This window comes from Manihot esculenta, chromosome 6, assembly GCF_001659605.2.
Source record: "Manihot esculenta cultivar AM560-2 chromosome 6, M.esculenta_v8, whole genome shotgun sequence".
Taxonomy (NCBI): Eukaryota; Viridiplantae; Streptophyta; class Magnoliopsida; order Malpighiales; family Euphorbiaceae; genus Manihot; species Manihot esculenta.
The window spans coordinates 19,817,824-19,838,633 of record NC_035166.2 but is presented as its reverse complement, the minus strand read 5'-3'; the positions used below and the strand labels follow the sequence as shown (position 1 = coordinate 19,838,633).

Here is a 20,810-nt window from a genome sequence, read left to right as displayed (position 1 = left end):
GGTTGCCAACTTTGCCATGTAGGCGTCGAACGCGTAGGGACGTTGTGTTGGTGGGCTTAACTTTTGCCCTTTGATTTTTCACATATTTACCTTTAATGCCCCTCCCTCTACTGCTTTTTGGGCTTTTGCAGTCTTTTCCACTTTTGGAAGTAAATTCCAAAGCCTCTTTTGGCATTTTTATTTTGCATGCTTGAAATGTGTTGGCCATTTGTTAAAGGCTTTCGCTTTGATCTTATCTTTATTTTATTTTAAATCAGACCGGTAAGATTACCATAGCCTCATTATTTTGATTAAATATAATTGTGCAATCATCATTCTAAATTCCGTTTAAGGAAACCAACAAATCATATATATAAATTTCCATATATTACGAAATTATTTTTGTAATTATTTTATTTTTATATTTCATTTTAATTATTAAATTAAATATTATTAATATATTTAAAAATGAAATTACATATTTTAATTTAAGGCATGCATTCTTTGGAAATTCTATCCTTCGCCATATATGGATAAATTTTTCGAGGATTTCTTGCCAAAGTGTAATAAGCTATTGCTTTTTAGAAAATTAATTTTACTTTTTAGAAATAAATTTAATATTATTAAGTTCAAAATTAATAATAATAAATTATTTTATATTTTATATTCTTAAATTAATTTTTAATATGGCAATGAACAGTGTATAATAATAGTTAACTAAACAAAATTAAAGCCATATGACTTTTTTTTTTTTAAATAACTTTTAAATGTGCGTTTATTTATATTTATTGTAATTAAATATGCCAACTAATAATCGATAAGTCTAATTCAGTATTGAAATAATCAAACAGTTTTAGTTTATGAGCTAAATCATAATTAAAATAATTTTTACTTAAAATTAATTTAATTTAATTTTAATAAATAATATTTTTTTATTTTATTTTAATTTAATTTAATTTTAAACTGTACATATTAAATACACACCTAATTATAAAATTTGATAAATAGACAATTCTAGCCGGTAGCCAGGTTTAATATAAAATAGAGTAAATTATCCTATGAATTGTATACAATTAAATAAAATATTATGAAATATAAACAACTATACTAAAATGAAAAAAAAAAAAAAGAAAACTGAAAAGGTGACGGTTGTTCTTTTCTTTTAAAAAAAATGAAAAGGTAACATTTTAAAAATTCAAAAATTGAAAACAAAAACTGTAGCTGATTAGATTTTGTTAAGGATTACTATATATGGACCTTTTTATTAAATATAACTGTATATCATAATTTTAAATTTATTTAATTATGGAAACAAACAAAAAAAATGACATTTATAAATTTCATATACTAAAATTTTTTTTCCAACTCATTAGTATATTTTAAAAATAATTTTATTTATTAAATCCAAAATTATTAATATTAAATTAGCTATTATTTTATTCAACTTTTTACTTTTTTTTTCTTAAATTAATTTCAATTTGGCAATGAAAGCTAATACAGTAGCTAATTAAATAAAATTAAAAGATGCGACTATTTATGTTTGTTGTAGTGCTCGTAATTTCTTTTTATTTTTTATTTTGTGTGATTTTTATATTCATTAGTTTTTATATAATATATTAATTTTCAATAATTAAATAAAATTCTAATTAAATTATTTATAAAAATAAAACTAAAGTATAAGTTTTTTAAATGAGGTTTTATTTACAATAAATAAATTAAATATATATAAAAATTTTAATATATTATTACTATATTATACTCCTCAATATAATAAATTTTGAGTTAAAATGAAAATTGATGTAACTCATTAACTTAAATATTTTAAACAACAATATAATTCTTTTTTTTTTAAGAATATAATTCCAGACAATTAAAATACAGAAAAATCAGAAGTTCATTTTGATTGTAATTATTTTAAAAGAAAATAAATATTTAATTTTTTAGATTTAGTGATACTCATTAATTAGTTTATTAATTTAAAAAATTAATTAAAATATTTTTAAGATATTAAAAAATTTATTAATTAATTTTTTATTTATTTATATATTAAATATTTTATTATTTAATCTTTATAATATGAACACAATTTAATAGTTAATTTTTTTAAAATATATTAAATTTCATAATTTGGATGAAAAGTGTTAAATTTTTTAATTTAATTTTTAAGATGAATTAAGTCATTCTCAAATTTAACAGATATTATACAAATTAAATTAAAACCCTTGATAGTAAAGGGCAAAGCCTCTTTAGGCTTTTTTCTTTTTTTTTTTTTTCATTTTCATGCTTGAAATGGATTGGGAATTTATTAAAGGCTTTTGATTTGGTCTTCTATGTTTACTTAATGGAGATGAAGATTATTTTGCCCCCATTTTTAATATACAAATTAGATTGAATGCATATTTTGCTTCTCAATTTTTCACAATTTTTTTTTTATATTCCTCTGACTTCATGACTATTTTATTTATTTCTTAAATTTTCAAACTAGAAATAATTTAATCATGTTACAGACGAATAATTATATATTATTATTTTATTTTTAATTATTGAATAACTTAGCTATGTATATGAAATAACTAAGTTATTGCATTAGATAACAATTAAAATTTTAAAATGGTAAATATTTAAACGGTAAAATCATAATGTCAGCGTTAATAGAGATCAGCAAGATTCTTGTTATACCAGCAATTATAAAAATATCGATCAATCAATGAGATATTTTATTAATTAATTGATCATATTAATATCAAAATTTTAAAAAATATTATAATTTCATCATAAAAATAAATATATATAATTTTTTATATAATTATTTTTAAATTTTAAATAATTAGATTACACTTTTTGCAATTTATTAACTTGAATATCAAAAACTACATAACATTTTTTTATAGATAAACTAATTACAATATAATTTTATTTTCAACGACATCAATTATAAATAAAAATAAAGCATTTTATCATATTTAACATTTTTTTATAAAGTAAGTTTTTCTTTAAAAAAAAAAGAACCAACTCATTCTATTCAAAGTGTTACTAATTAAGAATTTTAATTAAACTGTAGAAAGAACGTAAATGGAAACGTGTGCTCTTTAGTTGCACCTATATTAAAAATACCTCTAATTAAATAAATAATTAATGAAAAAAATTATGACCATGAAGTTTATAGAACATTAATAGATATAATTTTAATAATTCAGTCCCAGACTTAAAGCTTAACTCCGTACCGTATAATTTTTATTATTTTTATTTTTTTATACATATTAATAATGATTTTTTTGAATTTTCAATATATCCATTTTAAATATATTAAAATGTATTAAATATTAAAATATATTTTAAATATTTATTTAAAAAATTAATAATAAATTATTTTAAAAATAAAATAAAATTAAATAAGGTGATAATAATCAATTTATATGTTATGATAATCTAAAAAAAATAAAAATAATATCACAAGCTCAACCAACAATTAAACCTAGCCCAACCTATCCTTAATCCTTAAAACCCATCTACTAAAACTACCATGGAATGCCCTGCTAAGGAAATCCGGGGTAAAACCTCCTTTAATACTAGAGGACTCACAAGAAGATTTATAGAGAGACAAAAAGAGCCCTTCTAAAAAAAAGCCAATACTTTTTTCAGAAGATGAAATTTAGTCTTCAACTCTTTATATGCATGCAGTTTTGTTTGAGAAAAATTGAGCTTAACGGTTGCGAGTGAAAAGACTCGAGCCATGACATTTATAGTATCCTATAGCCATGTAGGAGTCGCTATGACTTTTGAAGTTTTGACGCTTATTTCACCGACTCTCTTCAGCTACTCGTCATCATTAATATTGGTTGGAAAGCAAAATTCTTCCAGGAAAACAATAAAAAGACAATATCAATAGATTCTAAAAATTCTTTTCTCCTCATGCTCTAGATCTCAACAAAATCAACTATACACATCAAGAAAAAAGATTGAGGCAGAGAAAACGTGCTACATTTTCTCTTCCAAAAAGTCTAGAGAGAGTACCTTCTTTTCATGTTACTGAAGCATATGATAAGCTATGATTATTGACTCATAAATCATTATAGAATATTATATTTCACTCCCCATAATTTTAAAAAGTTTCCACAATATTTGAGGGGTAATATGGTAATAAGACCAAGTAACCAACTAAGGGCTGTTTGATATCTCCGAAAGTCCATCCTGGTGTTCTCCCAGCGGACTCCTCGAGAAAGACAAAGCCTTCACTCCACTTTCAGCCCACCTACCACCTCACAAGAAAACTGAAAAGCACACTGCGAGAAAGCTATTTCCTTTTCTTAGACGTCAGTTATCAAACACTTGTCTTTCTCTCTCGATCTCTTTCTCGATCTCATAATTACTTTGAACGTCAATGGCCTCTGCAAGCTTCGCTAAGCTAAACGCAGCGTCGTCCGCTTGGATCGGCCAACAGTCCTTTGGTCAGCGACCTGGATCTTCCTCCGCTCGTCTTACCACTCGCCGAGTCTCCCTTCCGATCCGCGCCAGTTCTTACAAGGACGAGCTTGTTCAAACCGCTGTTAGTTTCTATCCATCCCTCTCTTTCTTTTAACCTCATGTGTTTTATTATTTTGCTGGCTAAAGGAATCGAATTTGAGTTTATGCTCTCTTAGCTGATTGAATTGTTCGTTTTCCATCTTATAATATATAATTGGATTTCGCATTAATCTTTTTTTTTTTTTTTCATTTCCCTTGGTATGCTTAGCATTTTGTTTCAAGTTTATATATATTTCTGGTTTCTCCATCAGTTGATGATTTTAGCTTTTCAGCCTTAACGAAATCATGGCAGCTGATAATGGGGTTCGTTACCTTTTTAAAACGAAGATTTGAGCGTCGCGAAATAGGGTCTTTAGGATTACACCGCAATTTCAATTCCACATCTCTGATAACGTGTTTGTATACAAAGAGCTGATTTAATGAAAAGTTCAGAAGGGGGAGAAAAACGCTTCCCCTTATCCTCGTTCAGTCGATTTGTTGGGCTCGTAATTCATTCCAATTCATCTCTGTTTCTATTATGAGGCACTTTGAGTCTGTGGTTCAACTTTTCTTAGAATAGCTGACTTAGAAAGAATTTTCTTTTGCCAGGATTTTCTATTTTTTATGATGTTTCATTCTTTTTTTTTTATGAGAATTCCTGGTGTCTTTATTAGTTCATTGAGCTTAACTGCCTTTGGCTTGTTCTTGATGGTGCAGAAATCCATTGCATCACCTGGTCGTGGCATCCTCGCCATTGATGAATCTAATGCAACTTGTGGAAAGAGGTTGGCATCTATTGGCCTAGACAACACTGAGGTCAACAGGCAAGCATACAGACAACTGTTGCTGACAACTCCTGGCCTTGGTGAATACATTTCTGGTGCCATTCTTTTTGAGGAAACACTCTACCAGTCTACAACTGATGGAAAGAAGTTTGTGGATTGCTTGCGCAATGAGAATATTGTACCTGGTATCAAAGTTGACAAGGTATATTGTCCAAAGGATTCATAATTTTCTGTCCTTGACAATGTGTTTTTGTTAGTTGCTTTACTGGAGTTTTTTCTATGTTTCGAGAAGCTTATTATGCTACTTTTGCACATCAGGGCTTGGTACCTCTTCCAGGATCAAACAATGAGTCTTGGTGCCAAGGCTTGGATGGCTTGGCCTCAAGGTCTGCTGAGTACTACAAGCAAGGCGCACGTTTTGCCAAGTGGTATGTCTGATGTACGTTCTCCTTTGTTAATCCTTTATTTTCCCTAGAATCTAAATAGCATTTTTTATTGACTTTGTGGCACTATTGTCAATGTTCATATGTGTTATTCAGGAGGACAGTTGTCAGCATTCCCTGTGGCCCTTCTGCTCTGGCTGTTAAGGAAGCTGCCTGGGGTCTTGCACGTTATGCTGCAATTTCTCAGGTATTCTTTCACTTTAAATCTATTTCTTACTTATATTGGCAAAGACCCTTTCAGCAAAGTTAGATATGCGATTTCATGGGACCTTTTGTTAGAAGTGCATCGCGAGTGGTGCTTGTGGATGTGACTGTAGCATATATTAACTCTCTGATGCAGTCTGTCAAGCAATAAGAAAGTTGAAATATCAGTGAGATTTCAATCAATTTCAGTCTCTGAAACTTCTGGTCTTGAGGTCATCCATTTCCCTTTTAAAAGAATACATATTTGTCTTTCAGTCATTTGATCAATTTGTCTGGTTTATGCAAGGGGGAGTAGGATTTAGACCTTCTGCATTTTTTTTCGCTGTGATGCCGTGGACTGCCTTGCTAGATTAATCAGCATGCATATGCCAATAATGACAGGTTTTGATGTTCTGTTTACGTTCTTTTCTTTTTTTTTTTTTTTTGGTTCAGGACAATGGTCTAGTGCCCATAGTGGAACCTGAGATTCTTCTTGATGGGGACCATGGAATTGAGAGGACACTTGAAGTTGCAGAGAAGGTATGGTCAGAAGTCTTTTACTACTTGGCAGAAAACAATGTCGTGTTTGAAGGTATCCTGCTTAAGCCTAGCATGGTAACACCAGGAGCTGAACACAAAGCGAAGGCCCCTCCTGAGATCATAGCCAAATACACTCTCACAATGCTCAAGAGAAGAGTGCCTCCTGCAGTTCCTGGAATCATGGTATGAATACCTGAATCACAATTTTGTCAGGGATCTAAGTGGTATAATGTTGCTCACATCAGCATTTGTCCTCGCAGTAATGAATTTTTAAGTGCATATGGCCAAAAAATAAAATATCTCTTTCTATATACAAGGTCAAATTCTTAATTACTTCACTGCAGTGAATGACATGAGAAGGATATCTTTTTGCAACTTCATTGTTAAAATGAGATAAAAATCAAAAGTGTGGAACATTAGACCATATCTGATACTGTAAATGAGTTGTTTTGTTAAGCATCTCCACTTTTCCTCTGTTGGATGTGATTTATCTCTGTGCGAGTGTCACTGATTTCATTTGAACTTTACTGCATTGCTTTAAGAATAACGGATGCAACTTCTTTTCACTACTCAGTTTCTGTCGGGAGGACAATCTGAAGTGGAAGCAACACTAAACCTCAATGCAATGAACCAAAGCCCGAACCCATGGCATGTGTCCTTCTCATATGCACGTGCACTGCAGAACACTGTGCTTAAGACATGGCAAGGGCATCCGGAGAATGTGGAAGCCGCACAGAAGGCACTTTTGGTACGGGCCAAGGCAAATTCCCTGGCTCAACTCGGAAAGTATTCTGCTGAGGGTGAAAGCGAGGAAGCTAAGAAGGGAATGTTCGTTAAGGGATATACCTATTAAGCAGCATTTCAAGGATGGCCATGCTTCTTGACTTGTATCAGGGTGTATTTTATATTTCTTACATGTTAGTACTCCTTGCTGAGGAAATATAGCATTAGATAAGCCTTTTGATTTTCTTTCCCTCCAGTTTTTAAAGACTTAGAGGCTTGAATAATACCCGGGGAAAGAAAGAAAAGTTTTTTGCAAACTGCTGCCTATGAAGTGATGGGTTTAGTGAGATAAATATTTAATAACATGTATGCTTATCTTCATTATTATTTTTCAATTTCCTTACGACGTGTTCTATTGATGCTTAGAATGCTAATTAGTGCTTGTGCCGCAAAAGATGCCAGTGGATGGTGTTTAAGGAGCTTGAACTAATTATACTTTCCCATGATAATTGGATTATTCTGTTTTGATTAAATAGCTTCTTGAAGGCAATATTGCAGCAAATTTGCAGTTAAAAGCTATCAGGAGTACGATGGTATTAGATACAATAGGTGGATTGAGTCTGTCAAGAATTTCACATCAGAAAACGTTTCATTCACAGATCATTTGATTTTTTGGCGCCGAAGTATGCTCGTATCAATGGCTGATGCTCATTCCTCTTTCTTCTAACTTATTTTTTTCTAAGCCACCAATTAACAGGCTCCCAAATGCAAAGTATTCTTCAAGATTACTCGGCAGCTAGTGTGCAATCTGTCGATCTTAGAAAATCAGAGCCTTATTGTCTAGTCCCAAATACCTCGCGGGAGATAAGAAGGCGAATTTCATCCTCGCACCATATTCAGATGTGGGTGGTTAGGACAGGCTTCTTAGTCTTTTGGCGGTCTTTTCCAGATCCAAATCCCAAACTTCTGAAGCTACCCAAGGTTTTTGCAAACAGGCCCCATTTTTTTCCCCTCAGTTTGGTTGGCTCAGCCACCAAGAACTCTGAAAATCAACTTCAAGCGGAGCTATCGTTCAAAGTACACATTGTTTTGGTTGGAAATGTATCCACTCGCTCGGAATCGTCGTTCCGATTACTTTGGAAGCACTTAATGTAGAAAAGCCTACTGTTGATCATTGAGGCAATTCCTTTTCAGTTGATCAATCCATTAATGGCGGCTCAACTGCTCACTCCTTCCAGGAATTTCCTCTGTTGTGGTGAGTCATATGTTAATGAAAAGTCGTTTGCTCTGAAAATTATGGAGGATAGACAAGTACTTCTGTACTCTGTGAATCTTGTTTTTCTTCTGTCATATTCTTATCCTGTGTTCTCATATCCAAAATGATTATAAGTTCTCTGAATTCTCTTAGCTTGTCTTAATATCTCTGTGTTTTCCCCACCAAAACTCAGGTCAATGCTCGGGGATCTAAAATTCCTCGTCCATGGCTGGTTTTCAATGAGAAGATAAAGGTTAATGCTGCTCTCAGTTCACAACTTCATGTAAAATAGATGAAACCAGTATGTTTGTGTGTTGTTCCTCTCAAGTAATAGCTAATTCAATGCTAAGTATATAATTCCATTTCTGGATATGATCATTCTAAGACCTCAATTCTTCAGCCTTTTGCTCAAAACTATAGGAGAGTATTGAGCATCATTCACTTTCTGTAGGAACCATAACTATCTTTTCTAAGACCATTCCTTGTGTTTTAAAAGTGCCAAGAAATGAGCTTCATTTCTGTTCCAGTAAATTGTTTCATCCTTCACTTCCTCGAGACTAGGCATCCTGAGATTTTAATTTAAGAGTTCTTCTGACAAACTCTCCTGGAAAACAGAAAAATAGCTTGTTGAGATTCCCAGTTCAAGGACAAGCTCAACCTCTATTGCAACCAGTGGATCAGATTAAAAGGAAAAAAAAAAGGGTAGTGCAAGAGTACTCGCATCTTTGTCAATCTCAGAAAGATAATTAAAAATCATTGACTTGAAATTGGGAGTAAACTTGAGCAATGCAGCCATACCGAGAAGATCATATTGTGTGTATCCCGTTTGTAACTCTAAATGTTTGAGATTGTACAGCAGAAAACCTTCAGGAAAAAAAAATCATTTGGCACTAACTTCAGACATTGATATCATGCAATATAATATTAAAAATCAAATTTCAACTGCTACTTTACCAAGAAGTACATTTCTAGCTGCAAATGATTGACACCCAAATTCACTACGACAAGATGTGCTTCAAATAATAACTAAAATATTGAGAAGGCAACATATCCACTGAAGGAACTATGTCAGAAATTGTTATGCTCAATAGCCACGTTGACTTTGCAACCAACCTTCAAGAAGTATCCGAGAAACACTACCTGATTAACTTGCTTGTTACATTAAGTAATCTATGACAACCTGTCGAGAGGCAGCTCAAATCTCCCAGTTACGTAATCCTGAAGCTAATGATTCTTTTATAAAGTATATTGAATCTCAATAACAATCTAGCTGCAGATTATTAATCCTAGCAGCCAAAAACTTAAAATTAACAGCAAGACATTATACATTTTGGATGAAACAATTATTAAAATATCCAAATGCTCTAGGATTATTTAATCGAGAATAAAGTCATAATAAATTATTAACACTATATATGAAAGGTAGCATTCTGACAAAGCTAGTTTTTAAAAAATGGAAGTGTTCAACTTGATATAGGGTCTTTGGCATTGCTATTAGAGATGCTATGGAGAAAAACACTTGCTTAAATATATTAGTTAAAATATCAAAAAAGGATTAAGCTTATTTGACATGTTTTAACCATAAAAATACTAAAATACAAAACAGATTCTTCAAACTGCATAAAAAATGTTATTTGACCTTAAAACTCAATACCAAACAAAATAGGGCCTTAATCTAATTAGATTAAACTATATTGGAAGTAACTCTTATGCCCTTCTCATCAAACATAATTTAGCCACATTTTTTTCTATCTTTATTACTGTTTAATTACACAAATTTTCAGCTTAATTTATGTTTTTGTAATGTTTTTGCAGAAAAGGGAGAAAATGGAAAGTTGGAGAAAAAGTGCAGAAAAAGCTGGGAAATTGATTGGGCTAGAGTGATTTGACCAAATCACCTGCAGAAAACCAAGGCAGAAGGCTAAAGGCAGAAACCTGAAAGTGATTCACAGAAACGATTTGGGCAAGTGATTTGCCCAAATCACCCGCCCAAATCACACTGACGCCAGAGAAACCAGAAGCGCGGGAAAGAAGAGCAGAAAATCAAAATTCAAAACAGGAGAAGTCCAATCCTACTTCAAACACTACAAAGTCAATTCCAAGAGCCACGAGAAGGTCTTTTCACTCAAAGAATTCCATTCACAATTAAATACAAAATCAAAAGAGGAATCAAAGACTACAAAAGACCAAGTCAAGATTAGGATTTCCAAACCCTAATTGGATTATGATTCTCCATCTATAAAAGGGACAGCATCAAAACCAGCAAGGATCATCTCCACCATCGGAACCACTGCAGAATTACAGCAGCAAGCCTGCGGCAGCCTCTCCATCTTCCTTTCTTCTATCTCTTTGTGTTTTTGTCCACCATGAGTGGCTAAACACCTTATTTTCTAGTTGAAGTTGGGAAATTTCATATTTGTGATGAATTGGGAGATTTAAAACTCCATTATTAAACTCTTATTTATTTTCAATATTTATGCAACTTGATCTTTCTATTATTATTGCTTTGCTTTTAGAATCAATTAAGGCCTATTGCTTTTAATTGCATGAGTAATATATTGTTTGAATGATTTAGGTCCGTAATTGCTTAGATTGTTTAAATTCAAGTATAATCGGTTGCATAATCTAAACTTGACCACGCGGTTGGCAAGGTTAGAATTAGGTTTCTCTAAGTCTTAAGGCAGTTAACAGTTGAAAAGTAAAAAACCCCAAGGACGTTCCTTGGCAACTTGTTAACTAGTGTTTGATTAGCGAATATTTCTTAATCATACTAAAACTAAGGAGAAATTTGGATTGTGAGAAGCGTCTTCCACATCCTAACTAATTTATTGAAATAAATAGGGGTATCAAAAAGATCAATGATCAATTCTAAACAAGCTGAAATAAATCCATACTTCAACTAGAATCCTTCTCCCATGGATTTACTCATTTATTTAATTACTGCTTTCTTTTACTCAGTTGTAATTCTTCAAAACAAACCCCCCTCCTTTTATTTACTTTTGTTATTTATTTGTCCAAGTCATTATTAGGAAAATTCGTAGTGTCAAATCCATGTGGTTCGACCCTATTGCCACTATCTACAAATTATTTTGTTGATTGAAAATAGATTTATTTTTTACGGCTTCCACAATCGCTATCAAAAATTGGCGCCGTTGCCGGGGATTTGATCTAACTAACGTATTTTCCTTTTATGACCAAGGCTAATCGTCAAGAAACTCTTCTTTACAATCCAGAGATTGAACGTACTGCCAAGAGCTTGAGGAAGCAAGCAAACTTGAGGAACCAAGCCTCAAACCATCTTCATCAACAACAGCAACAAATCTGGTATCTGCCATACAACCTGCTGCACAAATCGTTGTTGTACCTGTTGAATAAGTTGCTGAACCAATTGCTGAAACTGCTGTACATGCTGCACTTATTGAATCTGTTGCTGCACAAGCTACTGCACTCAAAACCAACCCTTAAAACTGCACCAGAATCAGCCCTAAAACCAGAAATTTTTGCTAACAAAATCCCAGAACCAGCCCCTAAAACAGTAGCTAAACCAGCTGTTATAAAGATAGTCACAATAGCACCTGAAGAGTTAGAAAATGCAGCAGCTACTACTCTTGAACCAGCTGCTGTCCTTGCTGAATTTGAAGCTAAAAACGTTGAGGCAAGATCTCCAATGGCACAAGAAAGAACTCTTCGTGAACTAGCAACACCCTTGGATGATCAAGCACTATGGTGCATCGCTTACCCACCTTTGGCAGCCCCTTTTGAGCTCAAAACTGGATTAATTCATTTCCTTCCAAAATTCAGAAGTCTGAAAAATGAAGATCCATACAAGCACCTTAAAGAATTTCACATTGTGTGTTCAACAATGAGGCCTCAAGGTATTTCCCAAGAGCATGTTAAATTAAGAGCTTTTTCCTTTTCTCTTGATGATTTTGCCAAAGATTGGTTGATCTATTTACCACATGGATCCATCACTTCATGGGACGGGATGGTGAGAGTCTTTTTGAGCAAATACTTCCCAACCTCAAAAGCTATTGGCATCAGAAGAGAGATCAGTTGCATCAAGCAAAAGGATTATGAAGAGCTATATGAATATTGGGAAAGATTCAGTCGATTGTGCACAAGCTGCCCTCAACATGACATCTTTGATAAGTCACTCATTGAATACTTCTATGGAGGTTTGCTACCTTCGGAAAGAAAGTTCATAGGCGCAGCATGTGGAGGATCAATTGAAGACAAGTCACCTCAAGCCATAAGGGATTTAATTTCCACCATTGCAGCAGCCTCACAGCAATTTGGAGACCAAGAACAGCCACCAAGAAGGGTGAATGAGGTGAGTACATCCACTTTAGCATCCCAAATTTCTAATCTCATCAATGTTGTCCGTAGCCTTGTTGTGGGTCAAGCCCAACAAGTCCAGCAGATTCAGCAGCCCAAACCATGTGGAATATGTGCAAACTTGAGTCACCCTACTGACCTATGTCTCTCCCTTCAAGAAGAGGACCAGCAAGTACGAGGATTTAATGGGCAAAGGAGGTATGATCCTTATTCTAACACCTACAACCCAGGTTGGAGGGACCATCCGAACTTCAGTTATGCAAGGGCCAATCAATATCCAAGCTATCAACAAAGAAATCCAGCCTAAGCAGCACCTCAAAAGTCCAACACTTCCCTTGAAGAGATCGTGAAATCCTTAGCAAATTCGGTGCAAAACCTTGAGCAGCAAATGGCCACTTCAATGAGTAAGCTTGAATCACAAGGAAAGCTACCCTCCCAAACTGAAATCAATCCAAGGCAGAATGTTAGTGCCATTACACTAAGGAGTGGGAAAAAGCTTCAAGACAGCAAGGATGAGCTGCGATCTGCCCAAATTCAAAAACAGGTTGCTAAGGAGAAACTGCCGGAAAGTGATCAGGGGCATCGATTTGCCCAAATCGCGGACCCAATCAGTGGACAGACAGGACAGCCAGGCAAAATCGATTTGCCCAAATCACCAGAAAGGGCAGAAATTGATTTGCCCAAATCAACAGACCAGGCAGAATCTAGTCGGAGGCAAAAAACAATACAGCAACCAGCAGAAAAGTTCAAGGTACCTCCTCCCTTCCCAAAGAGATTTGCAAGATCACAAAAAGAAAAAGAAGAGAAAGAAATACTTGCAACCTTTCACAAAGTGGAGATCAATATACCTCTCCTAGATGCTGTCAAACAAATACCAAGGGACACCAGCCAAGAGGATGAAGAGAATAGGAAAAATTTGAAAGAAACAAAAACAGAAGAGACAACATGCTGCACAGACTGGTCTAGAGGCGATTTGCCCAAATCACTTGTACAGGCAGAATCTGATTTGCCCAGATCACTTGTACAGGTAGAATTCAATTTGCCCAAATCAGCAGCGCCGACAGATTTTGATTTGCCCAAATCATCAGTGCAAGCAGAATTCGATTTGCCCAAGTTCAGTACCAGATTGCAGCCACCATTTATGGAGAAATATGAATTGGAGTTCAAAGTACTGCCCAATCACCTAAAAAATTCAAACATAGGGGCTAGAGGCACACCTCACTTGAAAGAGGAGAAACTAAACATGTTACTTCATGAGTACATAAAAGAAATAGGATGGGTTATAACCAAAACGAAAGGTGTGCTGCACTTCTTACTTAATTCTGTTGGGACTCTTTTCCCTCCCCCAATTACTTGAGCCTTGATCAAGTCAGGAAAGTCCAGCCCACGACTTTAAACCAGGGTGCTACTGGGAGGCAACCCAGCATAGGCGATTTGCGCAAATCGATGGAAAAATCAGCAGAACTTAACTACAGCAAAGGTGATTGTGATTTGCCCAAATCACTGTCCAAATCAGCAGAACCTCCAACAGTTGATCAATCTGCAGAATCTCGCCTTGACAAAATGGAGGCCCGAATCATACACATGGAGCACCTACTGCAATTGCTGGTGGACAACTTTCTGCCCACAGACCATGGCAGCCAGTGATTTGGCCGAGTGATTTGCCCAAATCACTGACCAAATCACCCCTAGATCAGGAAGTCCCTTTCTCTCTTAATTTTTCTCTATATGTTTTACATTGAGGATAATGTTTAGACTAGGTGTGGGGGTACTGGGGAATATTTTTGCACTGTTTGCACCATCTTTTGCTTTCTTTTTTCTTCTTTTTGCATTTTCTACCCTTTTACACACACCAACTTTTTTTTTCTCTCACACACATTTCTTTTTGCACTCATATTCACTTCTGCACACATGCACACACACACAGATTTTGTTTTAGCCTTTGCTCTACTCAGCATAGATGACAAAGTTAAAAGAGCCTCCTATCTCATGACCCCATTAAATTTTCCAACCCTTTAAGCCTAAATTGAATAATTTACAGTGTGTTACCTTCACTTATGGAGTTTTTCTCTTAAATTGGATCTTTGCACTTGCTATGGTCAAGGGAAAAATATATATACATGCAATAAAAAGTTAGTGTGACTCTCTATGAGCTGATTTGCCCAAACTGTTATGAAAAAAAGAAAAAGAAAAGAAAAAAAAATAATAACTCAGCAAAATCAAAAAGCACAAAACATAACCTGTTTCGATGGTCAAAGACTATGAACAGAGCTAGTAGCCACTTGAACAAGTGACCAACTGAGTAACCGGGAGTGGGTATCACCAATATGCACCTTCGCGTAAAAAGGTTGGTGACTTTTTCAGGCAAGAATAAGAAAAAGTGCTGCTGAATGAAAATAAAAAGAGGCAAGTCACTCTTAGAGGTTGCATTAAGCCTAAAATGAAACAATAAGCATGATCAAATAGAAAACTTTTTCTTGGCCATGGTGGGTGGGAAGAAACAAAGAAAGAGAGGGCAACCTTAAGTGCATATACTCTACACCGTAGTGCTTCAATTTGGGAATCAAGGGGGGCTGATTAAGTGGTACTTAGGCTCAAAAGAAAAAGAGGCTTGATTGACTAAGTTATTTGTTGCTTGAGGACAAGCAAAAGGTTAGGTGTGAGGGTATTTCATCAAACATAATTTAGCCACATTTTTTCTATCTTTATTACTGTTTAATTACACAATTTTTCATTTTAATTTATGTTTTTGTAATGTTTTTGCAGAAAAGGGAGAAAATGGAAAGTTGGAGAAAAAGTGCAGAAAAAGCTGAAAAATTGATTGGGTCAGAGTGATTTGACCAAATCACCCACAGGAAACCAAAGCAGAAGGCTAAAGGCAGAAACCTGGAAGTGATTCACAGAAACGATTTGGGCAAGTAATTTGCCCAAATCACCCGCCCAAATCACACTAACGCCAGAGAAACCAGAAGCGCGGGAAAGAAGAGCAGAAAATCAAAATTCAAAAGAGGAGAAGCTCAATCCTACTTCAAACACTACAAAGTCAATTCCAAGAGCCACGAGAAGGTCTTTTCACTCAAACAATTCCATTCACAATTAAATACAAAATCAAAAGAGGAATCAAAGACTATAAAAGACCAAGTCAAGATTAGGATTTCCAAACCCTAATTGGATTATGTTTCTCCATCTATAAAAGGGACAGCATCAAAACCAGCAAGGATCATCTCCACCATCGGAACCACTGCAGAATTACAGCAGCAAGCCTGCGACAGCCTCTCCATCTTCCTTTCTTCTATCTCTTTGTGTTTTTGTCCACCATGAGTGGCTAAACACCTTATTTTCTAGTTGAAGTTGGGAAATTTCATATTTGTGATGAATTGGGAGATTTAAAACTCCATTATTAAACTCTTATTTATTTTCAATATTTATGCAACTTGATCTTTCTATTATTATTGCTTTGCTTTTAGAATCAATTAAGGCCTATTGCTTTTAATTGCATGAGTAATATATTGTTTGAATGATTTAGGTCCGTAATTGCTTAGATTGTTTAAACTCAAGTATAATCGGTTGCATAATCTAAACTTGACCACGCGGTTGGCAAGGTTAGAATTAGGTTTCTCTAAGTCTTAAGGCAGTTAACAGTTGAAAAGTAAAAAACCCCAAGGACGTTCCTTGGCAACTTGTTAACTAGTGTTTGATTAGCGAACGTTTCCTAATCATACTAAAACTAAGGAGAAATTTGGATTGTGAGAAGCGTCTTCCACATCCTAACTAATTTATTGAAATAAATAGGGGTATCAAAAAGATCAATGATCAATTCTAAACAAGCTGAAATAGATCCATAACTAGAATCCTTCTCCCATTGATTTACTCATTTATTTAATTACTGCTTTCTTTTACTCAGTTGTAATTCTTCAAAACAAACCCCCTCCTTTTATTTACTTTTGTTATTTATTTGTCCAAGTCATTATTAGGAAAATTCGTAGTGTCAAATCCCTGTGGTTCGACCCTATTGCCACTATCTACAAATTATTTTGTTGATTGAAAATATGTTTATTTTTTACGGTTTCGACAACCGCTATCACCTTCTCATCTATTTCTATCTACTAACTCTATATATCATGAATTATTGAAGGGTAACCACAGATAAAAGAGAAATCTTGCCTCATATGATGATAGTTTAGTAGGTCTTCATAATATAGGACCTTCTACAAGAGATTGTAATTCTAAATATTTTAAGAAGAAATCTAGAAAATTTAGTTTAAGTACTAGCATCATGTTTATTTTGGACTTCCGTTGATTTAATGCTTCTAATTAGAGTTTGTGTACTATTTCTTATATTGGGATATTATAAAAACCAATGCAATCAAGGTATTTCGGCAAAAAATTATTATCATTGGCCATCGCACTTGATCAAATTTAACAGTTTATTTCTTTTTTCCCTTTGAGTGTTCTCACATTCTACATCACTTCCCCTTGAAGAGGATTACATAACCCTCTCAAGAGTCAAAGAATTGTGGAAAGACTCATTTCATGATCATTGTTTATATCCAAGTATCTTATCCAATAGTCTAGGAGCTGTGGGATTAGTGGATCACAAAGTGAGTTCCAGGAACCTAACTGCACCTGAACAAAAAAAAAAGGATATGTTTCCTACTTGTAATCTGATTGGAATGCCCTTAGTATTCGACATTACTACACAGAAAAAGGAGTTTGTGCTTGACTGGTCCATGAAGTAATGGGTCAAACACTGAGTTCCTAGAATTTAATTGCAGCTGAAATAAAACATGGTGTTCAGTATAACATACAGCATCAATAAACCTATAAATGTATATACTATGTAGCATATATGGACACACATCTTCATAATAAAAAAGAAATTGTATGCAGTTGCAATGTTATCTATAGCCTAGAGTCAAAAACCTTAACTTTCCTTAACTCCTCTCACGCATATAGGAATCAATTCAATACAAGGCAATGCCATTGACATTGTAGTTTTGCATATCTTTTGTTATTAGGAATGAATTCACAGAAAATCCTCAAAAATCAAACCACATGGGCACCAGAAAATAAACAATGATAGCAATGTAATGCTCAATAAGAACACATTGACAATCTTGAATATTCATGAAGCTCACATATATGTCATATGAAAAAACATCTGGTCAGAATTGGATGTTCCCATCTTGTTATCAAATTCAGCAATTACATAGTTCTTGACACATGACTGGCGTCCTCCAAATATTGTGCGGAAGCAAAACATATATAAGCAACACAGTCACATCTAGTTATGAAGCACAACAGAAAGAATTATAGCAAAATCAGAGGAAAACATTTTCAATACCTTAACCCACCAATTTGTGTACAGCGAGACTCCTGATATGAGGTACTTTATCAAGTGTCCTCACAACCTTATTCCAGTAGCCACAGCATTCGTCCCTTTTATACCCATCAGAAGTACGAAATTGAACCAAAGAAGACAAATTCTTAAAACAGAATTTCCCAGCCTCGAACCAAATTATACTTGATGAAATAAGGTTTGGACAATCAATCTCCAAATTCACTTCAGTTTCTTTGCGATTAAAGTACTTAAGTTCCAGCTTCTTCAATTTCACAGAGCAAACCGTCAAAGTATCCATGCCATTACAGTTCCCAAGCTCCAAAATCTCGAGGTTGGGACACGCACTAATCAAATCCAAAGCCATCTGATCTATCAAATAAATTTGTTCAAGATAAATTGATTTCATCGACCAAACACGCATACTTGACATGTTAGTTTGCAATGTCAAATCACATCGACTCAGCTTTAAGGCTCGAACTTCCCATTACTAAGAGCAGAAAAGGGAAAATTGTAAGTATCCCATATATGGGGTTCGTCGATGAATAATCAAGAACGAGCTCTTGAGCTCGGTTCTTGGTCGCATTAACGAATGCAGGAAACAACATGGAACTGTAGCGATCTTCGTAGATGAAATCGAGCCGGAATTTGATGAGAGGGGAGTGGGAGCGGCAAACAGGGTTCGGCGAATAATTGGCGGGTAGTGGAGGGTGTATTATAGGAAAGGGAAATCAGAGTAGGAAAAGTTCAGGGAGGGAATTAATGACCATAGAGCGCACCGTTTTACCGAGCTGGTCGCAATGGCATCTAGGGTCGGCAAGAAAGGAAGAATGTGGAGGATGATGAGATGTTCTGGGAGGTCGTCCCAGTTAACGACGGCGAATGTTGTGCCGGTGGCGCCGCATGTAGCGGTGGTGGTGGAATCATGGTTTTGGTCTTCCCTTCACATTTCAAACGTTGGTTGACGTTTCATTTCAGTCCCCGTACAAGTCAAATTAACTTTTTTTAAGCCATGAAAACTTGTATATTTCTATATGAATAACTAAATAAATTTATTACCAAAAAAATTACTTGATAAATTAAATAATTAAATTATATTTATCTATGAGTAGATGAATTTTTTTTTGAGGATTAAGATCTTCATTAAAAGGCACATAGTCTAAGAGCAGTACATAAAAAGCCTTTAGGATTTGGATTGAAATTAAACTAAACATACAATCAAACTCTAGAAATTTAAAATATTGATTAGAATTCGATCTAGTTGAAGAGCAAATAAATGAGCATTATATTTTAGAATCGTCCATTCTAATTGGGAGAAATATTGAGATCTTCATCATTAACAAGTTAAAAAAACTTTAAAATACACACTAAAGCACGAGGATAAGAAAGGTCACAACAAATTTTTAATAAGCTCCAGAAAATGATAAATCTAATTGTAATCAACGCAACTTAAACTTCTATCAAATCAATTAGTATCCACAATCATAAAGAAGAATTAGGAGCACCATATTAAACATGAGTTAAGGGCCATCCACAAATTGAGAAAACATTGACAAATATGAACGAAATGTGCTCTTTGGTAATTTAGATTGCACCTCTAAAACGCTGCTTAATAAGCCACCATCATCGATCATTGACGGACTAGAGAGAGAGGAGGAAGACTGACTAATTTGGAGCTCTAACTACCTGCATAAAAATATATATATATATTAGAAACCAAGCATTAAAATCATAAAAATTATATAAAATAAATAAACAACAAACCACCGTAAAGTATGGAGAGAAGCCACTCTCCAAACAAGTGAGAAAATCGGATAGGGAGAAACCAACAAGCTATAAAGAATAAATGACTTAACTCTCAAGTAACTATAGAAGAAAGAGAGTTTCTCTCTCCAAAGAAATATATAGAGAACTTATTTGATTTCCAATGAAATATGAAATCTTATGAGTGCATGAAATTAACACCAATCATATGTTTCGGAAGAAAAAAACAACTTCTAAACTTTTCTTCTATATTTAGACTTTTTATGATAAGGGAATGGAGATTGAATATTGAATCTATATCAAATTAAATCTGTGAGTGTCTTTATTTAGACCTTTTATATCAAAATTTTTGTCTGAAAATTTTTAATTTATTTAAAACAAAAAATGCTTTCTTTTTTTATTTAGAGGATGAATATATATATATATATATATACTTTATTTTGATCTTGTATATATAATTTACAAGTTGGTATTATAGAACTTGAGAGATTGCAGTGCATATATATGGAATGAACTAAATTATGATGACTTATATATAGAGCATTTGGATTATGGTTGAGGACATGAACCATGTCAGGCTGAGATTGTCAGGCTGCATGGGGTTCATGTTTCAATAGTGTCTGATAGAGGACCCCAGTTCAACTCCAGATTTTGGCGGAGTCTGCAGAATACTATGGGTACCAGGTTGGATTTTAGCACTGCTTTCCATCCACAGACGGACGGACAGTCAGAGAGGACCATCCAAACAATAGAGGATATGCTCAGAATGTGTGTGCTGGATTTTGGCGGTTTTTGGAGGCAGCATCTACCTTTGGTGGAGTTTGCCTACAATAACAGCCATCATGCTAGTATAGGGATGGCCCCATATGAAGTTTTGTATGGAAGGAAGTGCAGGTCGCCTGTCTGTTGGGAAGAAGTTGGGGAAAAGGCCTTAGCAGGGCCTGATTTAGTGGAGATCACCA

At 34.3% G+C, this 20,810-nt stretch overlaps 2 protein-coding genes across 5 annotated transcripts; one reads left to right on the top strand and one right to left on the bottom strand.

The window, feature by feature from the left end:
- The first annotated feature begins 4,178 nt into the window (after window positions 1–4,178).
- Window positions 4,179–7,559, top strand: LOC110617465 (fructose-bisphosphate aldolase 3, chloroplastic). Its single transcript, XM_021760247.2, has 6 exons — window positions 4,179–4,525; window positions 5,200–5,469; window positions 5,586–5,695; window positions 5,807–5,897; window positions 6,347–6,616; window positions 7,008–7,559. The coding sequence occupies exons 1-6, from the start codon at window positions 4,361–4,363 to the stop codon at window positions 7,284–7,286; spliced, it is 1,185 nt and encodes a 394-aa protein (XP_021615939.1). The 5' UTR covers window positions 4,179–4,360; the 3' UTR covers window positions 7,287–7,559.
- Window positions 7,560–7,713: 154 nt separating this feature from the next.
- Window positions 7,714–19,078, bottom strand: LOC110617467. Of its 4 annotated transcripts, none has more exons than XR_002488375.2 (3): window positions 18,091–19,078; window positions 9,210–9,275; window positions 7,714–9,015 (listed from the first exon to the last, which is right to left on the bottom strand). XR_002488375.2 is itself a non-coding variant. In XM_021760248.2 (2 exons), the coding sequence occupies exons 1-2, from the start codon at window positions 18,515–18,517 to the stop codon at window positions 9,246–9,248; spliced, it is 447 nt and encodes a 148-aa protein (XP_021615940.1). In that variant the 5' UTR covers window positions 18,518–19,078; the 3' UTR covers window positions 9,094–9,245. The 4 variants fall into 4 exon arrangements, 1 of the variants encoding a protein (XP_021615940.1); XR_006351007.1 differs by having other exon boundaries at window positions 18,101–19,078; XR_002488376.2 differs by lacking the exon at window positions 9,210–9,275.
- Window positions 19,079–20,810: the final 1,732 nt, after the last annotated feature.